Source organism: Lissotriton vulgaris, chromosome 9 (assembly GCF_964263255.1).
Source record: "Lissotriton vulgaris chromosome 9, aLisVul1.2, whole genome shotgun sequence".
Classification (NCBI taxonomy): Eukaryota; Metazoa; Chordata; class Amphibia; order Caudata; family Salamandridae; genus Lissotriton; species Lissotriton vulgaris.
Genome location: NC_141697.1, coordinates 1,129,599,744 through 1,129,614,486, shown reverse-complemented (window position 1 = coordinate 1,129,614,486; position 14,743 = coordinate 1,129,599,744). Strand labels below are relative to the sequence as shown.

The following is a 14,743-nucleotide window of genomic DNA, read 5'->3' as shown; positions in this document are numbered from 1 at the left end:
AATGTACGCCACGCCATGACAGATCTTACTTCGCCGCAACGCATAGAGCCAGATCTCGTGAACCTATAGCATGCGCTAGCTACCCCTCTGCTGCAGTACGTGCAGTGACATATCACACAGAACCGTAGACCGCAAAGTATAAACGACCCGAGTCCCGAGCTGCCGTGCGTGCATTGAAACATCTCACAGAACCACAGACCATAATAAAGTGATAGATTTCCCGGATCTTCATGGCATGCAGTGAGTGCCATCACTTGCGCTGCAGCGCATGGCGACAGGTCTTCCCTGATGTGTATCACGCAGAGTCAGAAAAGTCCCAGGACTGCAGTGCAGGCGCGGACAGATCACCCTGGCCGTCAGCGCAAAGGATTACAGGTGGCCCTATGCTACGGTGCCAGATCTCGCAGCGCCACAGCGGCAGATCTCGCGGGCTACAGTGCTAAATCTCCCCGGGGTGCTTAGAAAGGGCTACAGTGGGAGATCTCCCAGGGGTGCTTAGACAGACCTCAAGGCGCTACAGAGCCCGATCCCTCCAGACCGCAGTGACAGATCCCTGCACGCCGCAGAGACAGGTCCGGACTGCAGAAACAGACCCCCTCGCGCTGCAGCGCGCGCAGTGACAGCGCGCCGCGCTGCACCCACCTCCTTGAGCTGCTCCATCTCCTGCCGGACGGTCTCGTACTCCAGCTCCAGCTCGTCATACTGCTGCTTGAGCTGCTGCTTCTCGTCCAGCACCACCAGCCCGTACTCCGCCGCCTGGATCTTCTCCCGGCTGGTCTCGCCCAGCTCCTGGAAGAGCCTCTTCACCTCGGCGCGCAGCCAGTCGGCGCTGGCCTGCAGCACCAGGCGCTGGTACTCCTCCTCCTCCACCGCAGCCAGGACAGCCGACATGCCGGGGTAGAGAGGCTCCGCTGCCCGGGGAAGGGGCAGCCCGCGACAGGGGGGAGGAGGAGGCGCTGCTACCGCCCGGGGCCGGAGGAGGGTATGCCGGGGTCACGCAGCCTTGGGATGCTCAGCAGCGCGGCGTCCCCTCCCGGCTGCAGCCTGCCATGAACACGCAGGACCCTCAGCGCAGCAGCTTCGTGAGCCCCCCTCACTGCCGTCCCGCTGCCATCTCACACACCCCCGCACTGCTGAGACAGGGACTGTCTGCCGGTGCCAGGGCAGACCGCAGTGAAGTCATTCCAAGGCTATGAAACAGCCCGCGGTGCGCCCTGGGAGATGCAGTCCCCGAAGCGCGACTCTGCGCGGCGCGTGCGGTTCAAGAGACTACATGTCCCATGGAGCAAGGGTCTCGGTAGCGGAGGCAAGACAGCCCAGCCCTCTCGGAGGAATGCTCAGCGGACAAGTCATGGCTACAGTGGCTTCCTCTGTTAATGCTGACCCCTGGAGGCAGGGCCTAGGAATTGCCACAGTCCTTTGCACTGTTTCAAACTGAGTTCCCAAACCGCGCGCGCTTCCTGTAAATCACTGTTGTGGTATTACTGCTTTCAAGATAAACTGCTCTCTCTTCATGTAAAAAGAAACGTACAGACGATAAGACACTTTTTTATGCACTCCAAAATAAGGAGGAGCGACCTCAAACTTTGAAAGTAAAAGTACAACTTTAAAAAGCGAACTAGAAAAACTTATGAATCATACTAAGTGACCACTGACAGACGCCATACAAAGTGAATACTGTGTAAGTCAAGTCAAGTCAAGTCATACAATTTATATAGCGCACTACGTACCCACTATAACTACAGAAGCTGCCCGCTAGCCCGGTGTCTTAAAAAACTTGACAGATACTGTCCAGATCACAAATTTTACGGATCAAATAAATTACATAGCAAATAACCAGTACCCCCTTTTTTATTCCCCTTTGCGCTCAGACAGTTAATAATACAGCAATGAAGTCTCAGACTCAAATAAATATTAATAACCAACTAAACAATGGCAATACCTCTACATTAGTCATGCCAATAAAGCACTGTTGTATTGTAGTACAAGTGCGTCCACAAAATACAAACGCACACCTGCACTGCTAATACTTTAGTAGTATGTAAGTATGTATGTATTGCAGCATTTATATAGCGCTTATTAACCCTTTGTGTGGCGCTGGAGCGCTTGTCTACATGATTAGCACACTACACTGTATAGGGTGTGGGTTTGAAAGATCTTGTCTTTGTTTTGATCCTATGTGGGAAGTGTTTCCATGTTGTGCGTGATGACCACTGAGGTGCGCTTATCGTGTTATGAGAACACAACACATTTCAGCGTATTGGATGATGAAGTGAGAGTTGCTGTTATCTTTGAACAGCTTAGCAGGTTCCTTTGTGGCATTTCATTTGCATTGTCGAAAAAAGAAAACCTACAGCTGAGCCTTCTCCGGATTGAGCCCTAGAATCTGGAACTGCCTGCCCCCTGAAATCAGACTGATCCCTTCAATCACTTCATCAAAAAAAGAAGTCAAACTGCTTTTAACCGTTTCAGTGCGGGGGGCTGTCCGAACCGCGCATGCGTAGAATTCTTCCGCACCGCAGTGGGAATTCTGGCCATAGCAAAGCGGTTAATAAACATATCTCTACGCTGAACCCACAAACTCATTCTCTGGATACTGATCCGGCCAGCTGTTCTGCAACCAGGGCTTGCACGCCGTCTAAGTGCTGCTTTATAAGGCACTGTCCCACTCCTGATTGCAATGGACATCATCATCGTTTGTTTCTTGGTTATCTATTTTCTACTTTTTTAACTAACCTGCAAAGCGCTCTGATACCCTCAAGGGTCAAGTTTGCGCTATACAAAACTTTATAAATAAATAAATAAATACTGCACTGGGTTGTCCAATACGAGATTTTGTTTATAGTTGTGGTCCTAAACTAGCATCATTAGAGGGAAGGAGAAGTGGAGAGATCTGTAAGGGTGGGTATTTTTACTATCATCCTGTATCTGACTGTCTATGTGAGATGTAAAGAAGAGGTCAGATTGTATAGATATTTAGGACCTGCATTGAATTGACTCTATTAAAGTCGCCCAAAACCCTCCAGCAACGTGTGACAGATCCCTCAGTTATCCCATGCCTGTTCATTTGGTGATGTTGGTTTTTTTGGCTGTTCAGTGCTGGTGATGGACGCCCCTCATAGCAGATATGTATTATGTGAATTTAATAGGTATAAGTTTCAATTTGATGCTGCCCACTGCATATTATGGTTTTAATTTTATTGTGGCCCATAACAGTTATATATGGAAGTACACAACTATATAATGTCACAACGAGCTATAGGTCAAGCCTTTTTTGCTTACCTGCATAGTGAAAGCAGTTTTCTGATTGAGTTTCTGGCAGTTCATGGCTGTAAGCTTAGGAATGTGCTTGAGGGTGTGGCTATTTTCTGGGCTCTTCAGCCTGTCTGCAGGTGGTGCACTTTTATAGGAAATAGCCACGTTTCAACTGTCTTCAGAAGTGTATGTGCTCCTGGGTGCACCTAATGCTTCCTGGTTGTGAGTTCCAGTGCTTGGCAGCTTGTACTGAGAATGCAGTGCCTCCTACAGATTTTTTATGGTGAGGTGGCACAATGATAATTGGTACAGTTCTGGAGCACAGGGTTCTGTTTGGTGTGTATTACTTTTAATCAATCAATCAACAAAGCTTTATTTCGATATGTAATATCATAAAAGCACATTTACAAATTAAAACACATCCATAATAAATACATTAAATGGAGAATTTCATTTAAAAAACTTATTTTTTTACAATGAATAGGTAAAAAGTGTATTAAACTTTAGCAGCTTTGTGGGAGTTTAAAAGCAATTAATTATACAGATTCTTCATAAAGCCTTTATTCTAATCAACCATGCCCAGCTTAGAAATTTGGCCACCCCACAGGCTAGGGTTGTACTAGCATCAGCCTTAAGTATTCTAAGTGCAACAGAGTGGTCCCTGGTTTCAAGCTGCAGGCACACAGGTTTAAGCCATTTCAATCTAGGTTTTATATAGGCTGGACATACGAAGAAAAAGTGAGGGATATTTTCAACAACACCAGCACAGTTTGGACAGTCCACGGGCGTTTGGTGCGGGGGCTTCCATTTGCTGGTACGATCGCGAAGTGGAAGGGTACCCATTCTAAATTGGATAAAAAGAGTCCTGTCTCTCGGCTTTGTAATAAAGTCCAGATAGGGCTCCAGGCGAGGTATATGCTTATGTTGACGAAAAACCTCAGCCAGACTGCCTTGGTTTGGGTCCCTCTGCTCTTGGTTATCAACCCAGGCCCAAAATGCTCTCTTGGTTTCTACCTTTGATAGCACTGCCCCAGACTCCCAAGCAGTTAAGAGGCCGGTGGCCAGTAGAAGCTTCCTTATTTTAGAGAGCCATACGATCTTGTGCGATCCTTGGCGATTCATGACCTCTCTTAGGCCCTCGGCATACCTGGACAGCTCTGGAGTACGCCATAATCGAGCCCAATACAAGAGAGGACGCAGAGTGACTAGGTCCTTGATTGAGCGGCGACCCAAATCACTCAGAAGTGGCTTAGTTGGAGTGCCCCTCAGGAGTGAGACAAGCTCCCTAAAGAACTTGCTTTCTGTAGTGACTAGCACGTCTACACAACCAAAGCCCCATAGTTCTGCTCCATATAGGGCACAGCCTACAGCCTTTGCGGCATAAATTTCCAGAGCAGGAACAATGGGCCTAGAGGTGGACGCGCGATGTTCCCTCGCTAATACTCCTACTACCCGTTTATGATTTAGGGCCATTTTATCTATGGGTGACTGCCACTTAAATTTAGCAGAAATTCTGATCCCCAAATAATCGAACTCTTTGACGCGCTCCAATGGCACCCCATCGAGAGCCAGAGTAGATCTAGACGATCTACTTGGGTTAAAATAAAGGAGCTTTGTCTTAGAGGTGTTAATGACAAGACCTCTCAATTTGCAAAACAAGCAGAAGCAATCCAACAGCTTCTGTAACCCTGCAGGAGTTTTTGATACTAACAACGTATCATCCGCAAAAAGTAGTGCAGGAACTTTATCACCTGCTAGGACCGGGCGCCAGCATTAATTTCAAGCAAAAAGGAGACTACGCCGTTCACAAAGAGCGTGAATAGTGTGGGTGCCAGTACGCATCCCTGGCGAACGCCTCTATTCACAGGAATTTTATCAGTTTTTTGCTCCTGTGATCCCCATCTAATATGGGCGTAGTTTCCATCGTGCATACGGGCCAGGAGATTCAGAATGGACAGAGGAATCCCCATCTCCTGCAGGACCAGCCATAGGCGGTCACAGGGGACCAAGTCAAAGGTGGTCTTCAGGTCAATAAATGCCAAATAAAGACCGCCTTTGCCAATGGTAACCACCTTCCAATGCAAGAGTGCCAACCTAAATACCTGGTCTATCATGCTTGTGCAAGCCCTGAAGCCCGCCTGAAACTGAGAAATTATGTTGTTCTCATCCGCCCAAGAAAGGATCCTCTCCAGGAGAACCCTGCCAACTAACTTTTGTCCAGCGTCTATAAGACTTATTGGACGGTAGTTGGCCGGGTCCCCCCTGGAGCCCTTCTTATAAATGGGAATTACTTCGGCCCCCTTCCATGAATTCGGGACCGGTGAACCTTCCAGCAGGGCGTTAATGAGGAATACAAAAAAGGTGGCCCATTCCTCGACATTAGCTCTAAATAAATCGCCCGGTATGCCATCTTGTCCCTGGGCCTTAGCGGGTACAATCTTGTTTATGGCGGCCACCACCTCTTTCTTTTCTATCCTAGGGAAAAAAACCCTGAACAGAGGCAGCTACCATCAGACCACTTAGGGGCCCTAGGCTACCTGTTTCCTCATCCCCAACATATAGCTTCCTAAAGTGCTCAAACCACTCCCTGTCGGGAATATGATTGGTGATTTGGTCCGGGTCACAGCCATTAGATTTTCTCACTAAAGCCAAGAAGAGCTCACCGTTCTTGGACTGGCTCGTTTCCTTCAGACTATCCCAGTGTAGTTCTTCCCAGCCCCTCTTTGCATTTACAATCGCTTGCCTATACTGCAATTTAACTTGTTGGTATAGAGGTCCTTTTCCTTGAGCGGCTCATTGAACAAAATATGTCAAAGTAGGATCCCCTGCTTTCCAAATTTAGTCCCTAGGTAAGGGAAAACCATTTCTAGAGCCTAATGCCTTGACAACCATATACATCTGTAAGTAGTTCAAAAATCTCTTATACCTCCATTCAAAAATATACGTGGCCCACAAAAATATTGAAAATAAAATATATTTTAGTTGTTATTTTTTCTTTTGTATATATTATCATTTAATTATCCAACATTACAAAATGTTTGTCATTTTCTACATTATAAACAATAATAAAGAAAATATCCATATAACTTAAATTGTTGTCCCATAAACACTTGGTTTAGGTCTAATTTGAGAAGTAACATATATTCATTTTGTGTAAAACAATCCCCCTATTCATTCATTCATATTCTCATCATTCATACTTCATTTGCTCCACACACAACCACATCCACTTTCCCAGTTCATTTACAATATTGGTCCATGACAAATCAGAAATAGGTCTTAAAAACTCACATTCATTTCTACAATTGGTATGCACTCCTTGTCTGCTTTCTTTTCGTTTATTCACTAATAGGGAACACAATAGTTTCTCCTATTTCAAACATTCCATCTTCTTTGTTCTTCCTTTTAAATCAATAAATCCCTGACTTTATACATTTTCTTCTTTATTATGATTCAACATCTAATCTGTGATTATTGATAAATGACAAAACATACAATAAGTCTTTAAATGGTTACACCACCTTTTACAATTTTTATATAGATTCCTTTTTTGTTTTCTTTTTGTGTATTTGCTATTAGAGGATATAAATATTTCTCCAATTATTGACACGCTTTTTTCTTCATGTGTTACTTTTGCATTTATTTGGCCATGATTCTATCTATTTTTCTTTTTTTCATTTGGCTTTTGTATCAAATCTACACATGTTTTGGCAGCATAAACCGCACTCCCCAGGATAGCCACAAAACATGACCCCAATAAAAACTTCTCACAAGCATAAAAATGGAGCAACAGAATCAAATGACCAAAACAGACAAAGGATTATGTCTATGGCGTCGATATCTGGTTAGTTTGCCTGCTGACTACCTGGTCCTGGTGTAAAGTGCTTAGATATACAGATGTTAGTAGTCTGTGGAGTATATAGATTCTGAATATAGCGTGCCAAGTTGAGGCATAATGCTTTCCCCATCCTTGGATGACTTTTTTATTTTTATTTATTTTTTGAGTTTTATTTAGTGCAAACTCGACCCAAAGGTATCCATGCACTTTACATGAGAACCAGTTTCTATACAGATGGACACATTAATTTTTGTTAGGCAAAGGGAGATTAAGTAATTTGCCCAGAATCACAGGATGTTGAACGTCCCTGCCGAGACTTGAACCTGGTCCCCTAGCTCCAAGGTCGCCCACTCTAGCCATTAGGCCACACCCTCTCCTTATAAAAAGAAGTCCGGCGTGGACTCTTCTCTATCCTCAGACCAGTTGGAACATTTGTATCCTTGACACACAAACCTGTCTTTGGTCATTTGATTCTGGTTGCCCCATTTGTATGGTCGTGAGACGTTTTTACTGGGGTCTTGTTTTGCGGCGGGATCCCGCGGAACCGATTTAGATGTTCCTGATGGGCTGGTGGTGTCTTGGCAGCGGAGTCCTGATGGAGTGAAGTTCTGCTGGCGTAAAGACACCTAAGTATTACGTGTCATTATTGTAAAAAACATGTAAAGGTTGTGTATGTGTCACAATGTATATGTAGTTAATGTGTACTGTCCATTTTGTTGCATGTTAAATAACAAGAGGCGAAAGTAAATGTTACCATACACTGGCTAGGACAAGCGTCACAGAAGCCTACCTTAGATTCTTGCGACAACAAGGTTGCTGAGCATTGCTGTCATGGAGCAGCAGCACAGGAAAGACCTAGACAATGGTGTGCAAGACAGATTCTGAAGTGGGACCCCAAAAAAAAGGTGACTTTTCACTTCTTCGATTCCACTGACTCGAGCTTGGTGGTGACCCAGCTACAGTTGCCTCGAAGGAAAGGCACATCATAATCAGGGGTACAGGAAACATGGCAGGACTCCTTTCGAGAGCTGCTCCTGGCTCTCCTACTATTGATGCAGGAGCAGGAGTCTTGGTGGGGATGGCGGGTCTGCGGCTGCCTTTAAACCCAGAGCCCACCAACATCTAAAGGTAGGGTGGGCCAACAAGGCAAAAAAACTGACTGTGTTACCAATTCAAATCAGGCCCTGTGTTTTTATGTTATTTTAGATTTATCAACAAATAATGCTACATTTCCAGCTAAAGTAGCACATCATTTTAAGGTTACTATGACAAGCAACCATTTATGAAAGTTCAAGGTGGTAGAATAGTGCTGCTTCGGCTCTTGAAACTTTACTTCTCAGCTCAAAAATGTTTTTTCAATTGGCATGTAAAGAGCTCACTTTATGTGAGGCGGCCCCAGGAGTTCAATGATATCAGGTGTTAGAAGAAGGTACATGTTTTGGGATTATCAATGTCATTACTTACTGTGTTTTCCTCTACGCCTACCCAGCAAATTCAAAAAATATTTTTTCGTATTATAGCAATTATTTGCTTGGAGCTCATTGTTGCTCTGTAGTAAAGAATACGCCCTATCCAGTTTTCATCAAAATAACCTGTGCCAGCACAAAATGTCTTAAATTGAATTAATAGGTACTGTTGAAATAAGGACAACACCCATATTCTGTCTTCTTCAACTGAATTGTCCTTGGCTGAAAAAAGAAGGAGGTTGTAAATTTAAAAGGAAAATATAATTACTTTTCTGCAATTTTAAAATGACTCAAGAACATTTACATGAACGAAAGTGATGCACATTATATTGCTTGCTCACAGCTAGGCACATGCTCATTAAACATGAGGGCGCCATTGTTAATTAAAAAAAAGTGTTTATATATAATAGTTAAAATAGAAAAGAGATGTGACATATTACCTGAACTAAAGTGTTGAGCAGGAACAGGAAGACCTGGGTCCAAGCTCAGTTTTCCCTCTTAACTATTGTGTGTGGTTTCGGAAGACCACCTGCGGCCAGATGTACTAAGCAATTTAATGGTTGCAAACGCTCCAAATCAGGGTTTGTGACTGTTAAAATGCTTTTTCTGTTTTTTACTATTCTCATTTTAAGAGATCCGACTCCTAAAATGGGATTCTGAATGGATACTGTTTTGGTATCTGGTGTTGTAGGGGTCCCTTCCAAATAATCAGTATCTAATTTATCAATGTTTTCTGACCGAAATCCGGTTGCAAAACATTTATATTATACCAACAACTCAAAAGGGGTGGTAACTCAATCGAAAAATGAAAGGTGTTCCTTTCTGACCGCTTCTTCTTTGTGAATGTTAAAAAAAAGGTTTGTTAAAGAGGTTGCGTAGACCACTGTCTCATCTTAAACAAAAAAAAGTTTCTTTTTAAATGCAGTATGGTTCCCTTTAACGAAAACACACTACATGTAAAAAAAAAAAAGTATGCTTTATTAAAAAGAGATCACAAACATGGTGGTCTGCTGACTCCAGCAGGCCACCATGTCTGTGATGGCCTCCAATTGTAGTGGGATGGAATTAGAGACCTACCTCACTAATATGAATGAGGTAGGCCGGATTCCGAACCACATGGATTCCGACTTTTAAGAACCGACCTATAAGGTACATAGGTCCATTATTAAAATCTTTTACTTATCATAAATTGCGACCAGAATTATGCAACCAGTATTTTGCGACCATATAATAGTACATATGTCCCCTAATGTATTTGTTGACCAGTTCACTTATCTGCTAAAACAGTAAGCATTTAGAAGCACTCCATGTGGCAATGTATAAAAGGAGTCAGAAGGAACACAAGAATAGTGCAGGAGTTGCGCAAAGTGGGGGATGGTACAAGTTAGCGCAAGACCGGAAGACTCTACCCTAATATTGCTCCCTGTGTTGATGCTAATACACTCACTATGGTGATGGCATAGACCTTTGACTGTTATACTACTGTTGTACTACAATCATTTTCACCACTACTAGACACATTATGTCAAATTATTTTCACTACGCATAGGATCAAGTGAGCACAATGTTTTCTTCATGTACTAACTGTAGGAGAGTAGGGTCTGCAATCCCATGATCACCCAGATTTTTTGCTTTTGTTTCACTGGTTTACGACTTTCTCTGGCTGTGGGCCTGCCAATCAGACCCACAGCCTGGCTGTTCTCTTTCTAAATTATGAGATGTACCCTAGGTGCATTTACCAATTGGTACTGGGCCACCTTATCAGACCCTGTAACCCAGGGCATAGGTGTACCCAGGGCCGCCAGGGGCTGCAGCATGTATTATGCCACCCCTGGCTGGCCTCCTAAATCTGACACAACTGGCTGCACGACAGCTGGGGCGAAGTCGTGTAATCACCCTTTGCTTTAGATATAGTAGCCCTATATCTAACCCTCCAATGGACACCCGAGTTCCTATCAGTCACTCCTATGGCAGGCCTTGACAATCCTGAAGGCAGAGTGCATGGGCTCGTGTGAACTAAGCTCTGGCCCGAGCCGAGCCCGGTTGCAGCTTGCGGAATCAAGACCCAATGGCTGTTCCATGATAACGCGTACCATATCGGTAACTTCGGTGTCGCGTTATCAAGACATGTCGAGTAAGGTGTCATACGAATCGGGATGCTGCCCTCTCACCAACTCTGGCGACGAGGTTAGCATTCCGCCCTTCTAGAGGGACACGACATGTACGTAACTGTGAACCCCGGTTAAAGTTAACGAAAGCCTCAGCTCCACAAAATGGATGCTGCCACCACAGACACGAGTCTGACCTCCTGCTGCTGGGAGTCCTTCCAGCGAGGAGCACTTGGACAAAGGGTTTCCTGTCGAGGGCGGTGTTCGCACCGTCCCAGACAGGGTTTGTGTATTCTGGGTAGGTAGGGCTTTTGCGAGAAGGTGACTGCGGAGTGGCACCCCGGTGCTCACTACGCATCTGCCGGTTAGAACCAGTTCCAGGGGCGACAGCCCTGGCCTGGGGAAAGTCCGGCAGGGGAGAGGGGTGTAACTACCCCCCTTCCTGGTCCCACCCTTAGGGCAGGACCTAGTCATGTACCCACCCCTTTCTTTAGGATAAAGGCCGGAGCGGGGACCCTTCCAAATTAGATCATCTTTGAATCAAGAACTACTTTCTACGAAAGGACCTTCAAGACTCTTCTCAAGATTTCTCCCTTGTGACTAAGGAGTAGTCACCCTGCATCAGCGGGCACCACCTAAGAACTCTGCGGTTTGCTGTAAGTCCTTCCTCAAGGAATCCGACGGCCCAGCTCGACGAGAACCGGCTTCCCTGGCACCTCTGACCTCTACCCACGTCATCAGCTCAGCTGTGATCTGTGGGTGCGACGAGACCTCGAGGGACCGGCCATCATCAGAACCTGCACGCTCTTAAAAACCAGCACGACCATCGAGGTAACTCTCTGGTGAGTGCTCTGGGGTCCGAGAAGCCCCGACCCTGAGCCGCTCCAGCACCGAAGTGCAGTCTCCCAGCATCTCCACGATCTGCGTGGGGCCCTTCTGCTCGCTGCCCAGCACGTTGTCTGGTCACTAGCCGCTGGCTCTCAAGATTTCTCCCTTGTGACTAAGGAGTAGTCACCCTGCATCAGCGGGCACCACCTAAGAACTCTGCGGTTTGCTGTAAGTCCTTCCTCAAGGAATCCGACGGCCCAGCTCGACGAGAACCGGCTTCCCTGGCACCTCTGACCTCTACCCACGTCATCAGCTCAGCTGTGATCTGTGGGTGCGACGAGACCTCGAGGGACCGGCCATCATCAGAACCTGCACGCTCTTAAAAACCAGCACGACCATCGAGGTAACTCTCTGGTGAGTGCTCTGGGGTCCGAGAAGCCCCGACCCTGAGCCGCTCCAGCACCGAAGTGCAGTCTCCCAGCATCTCCACGATCTGCGTGGGGCCCTTCTGCTCGCTGCCCAGCACGTTGTCTGGTCACTAGCCGCTGGCTCGTGTCCTTCTGTGACGACATCCGAAAACCAACACTGCCGGTCTGGTTGCTCCAGACTGGCCCTTGCTTCCATCTTTTCGAGAAGCACCCCGGACCCTCCTGGTCCACTCAAGACGCCGACAGCGACATCCGTCGTGGGACAGCTCGCACCTCCACCGTGGTCGCCGACAACGCCTCCTGGTCCGAGAGACTGCAGAGCCTAGCGTCGCCCACTCACCTGGTCGAGGTGACGGCCAACTGGTGCCTTCCTGGTACCCTCTGACTACTGGCTAGTAGTACGAACTTGGTCCCCTCTGCTTTCAGGTTTTCATCAATCTCCGATCCAGGCTTGGATCCCTACGAACTATTCATCACTGGTCGCCGGCCAGCAACTCCTTTTCTTCCGGCTCCTGGCTCGTCAGCGAAGACCCCGACGCCTGTAAGACTTGCAGCCGCAGCCCTCGTGGCTAGGTAACTCGGCATTTCAGTGCCTGCATAGCCTCCTTACTCTAGGGTCCCGAGTCCCTCGCTTCCGACTTGCCTTAACCTTTCCGTGTCCCCGGACACTTGTTTTAAACTGTGCACTTGAAGTATTTACTAAAGAGATTTGGTTTGTGCTTAGTACCCTGTCCTCATAAAGAGTACAGGGCTGTTGTGATTCTTAATAAATATACTGTTTATTTTCATAACACTTGTGTGGTGTCCTTTCACTGGGTGTTCAAGGGGTACATGTGTGGTAAACAGCTGGCTTAACGCGCCCTCTCGAGTCTTTAGCCTTAGACTGCTCGTATCCACGCTACTAGGATAGCTGGTCTATAGGTTGACTTACAACCAAACACCATAAGGGTCGTTGGAACGATACATAGCGGTCGCTAGAATAGCGAACGTTGCATATCGGGCCAACTTCTCACACTAACCACACCCTCATCTATCTCTCTTTCCCACAACTGCTACTTATTACAAATGCACATACCTTATGTAACTTACCATTCATTGTACCGCCTCCATATCTCCTTTACGACTGGCTCAACAGTTTGTGTGCACTCATTTCCTGAACAGAACTTGTTTGTTCGCAGGAGCAGTGCATTTTTGCAGCACATATGTGGCTTGAGGCTGAATCAATTTTGCTTGTTCCAAGAATAGGTTCTAAAAGTGCAAATAAAGCTGTACTGCCCGCAGGCAAGTAACACACAAGCAATTACACAGTGGGGTTCACAGTATCACCAGAGGGTTAAAACAAGAATATCTGTATATTCTTTGGGGTGCTGTCCGCCCCCCTCTTGAAATGTTAAATTGTCAATATCAAATGGAGTGCACTGTGCAATGTTACAGGGGTTCCTGTGTAGGTGATATGGGCACGTGGCCGCTGCATATGTTCTCTGTACCAATTAATGAGTTGGCCATGAGGGCTTGTGATGTGATGAAGAGCATGACGTAGTGACGTGTCACTACAAAGAAGGTTATTTGGAAGATACTGCTGTTTTAAAAGTGCCAGTATAGGGTCCTCATCCATGCCCTGGAGATAAACTGCACACGTATGAAATCCTGATGCACTGCTACACACTAGTGCTTTGTGTGGGTGTTGATTGTCTTGCAAGTATATTTTATGTAGGACGTGTTTTCATGTAAGCAATTGTACGTGAGGTACAGACGAAATATAGGCTGTCATTCAACCGCCGAGGCATACCTGGAATTATAGCCATTATGCCCTCCTTGGGCAGTTTTCACACTTTATAAGTATTTACTTAATTATTCGATTAATTAATAAATGTATTCATGCATGCATTCATAAAAAAAAGATTTGGTTAGTATTCATCCTTGCCCTAATATGTTGTTCATTCATTTACACAAGAGTAGGGGCAGATTTCACTATTTCACAACATCCACTGTGTTACAACAACCTATTTCTTTAGTTTTGCTTGTGTCTCCGACATGGGTGATTCGACCAGCAACAGTAACTGAACAGTTTCGGCACCTCCCCATGGGAGAGGGACAGCATCAGGAGACATTGTTAATTTCGAAGGAAGGGTGTGCTTTCTCTTTATTTTATTGCCAATGTATTTCGACGATAACAGAAGTTAAACCCATCTCTTTGTCTGTTATTTCTCCGGGTATGCTATCTGTCTGATATAAATGTTCCAATAACAGCTTAGCAAAGAATGGCTTCTCCAGACTTTTCAAGTGCACTTTAATCACGTTTCCTACAGTGTGCATTGTTCTAGAGTGGGTTTAAGAGAACTGAAAGACCCACACGTTGTGTGGTGATTGCTAGATTTTGCTTTTAGACATAGATATCTGATTTTCAAAGATTGGGTTTATTGGTAAATAGACTTTATACAATTAAAGTTGTGCATTATTCAGGGTTACACATCCCATCCTTTGACAACTTTGAGGGTAAGAGGGAGGAGGGCAGTGAAACTGTGCACACCAATCACCTTCCGACTGAAAGCATACAAAAGCAATAATTTGTTCATCCCCTGGGGAGGTCACCCCTCCCTTCACTTTATGGATATTGTAACTGCTCACGCAGAGGGGGACAGGGCACTGCAGGGACATGGTGCAATTACCTTCTCTGATTCCTGAAATAGGATGCATTGAACCAAATGGCCATATAAATATTTTAAACCTCACTGTAAAATAAGATTGAGCAGGCTAAGGGAATATGCCTGGTACAGTTCACTAATATATGATTTAAACCTGCTTGCCACTATAAATGCA

At 45.7% G+C, this 14,743-nt stretch overlaps 1 protein-coding gene across 2 annotated transcripts in view; it reads right to left on the bottom strand.

Moving 5' to 3' along the window:
* BICD2 (BICD cargo adaptor 2) overlaps positions 1-1,181 on the bottom strand; it is a 306,023-nt gene extending 304,842 nt beyond the window's left edge. For both annotated transcript variants that reach the window (XM_086939156.1, XM_086939154.1), the window contains exon 1: positions 643-1,181. In XM_086939156.1, coding sequence (XP_086795282.1) covers positions 643-891 — 249 coding nt within the window. In that variant the 5' untranslated portion in view covers positions 892-1,181. The remainder of the gene's footprint in view (positions 1-642) is intronic.
* Positions 1,182-14,743: the final 13,562 nt, after the last annotated feature.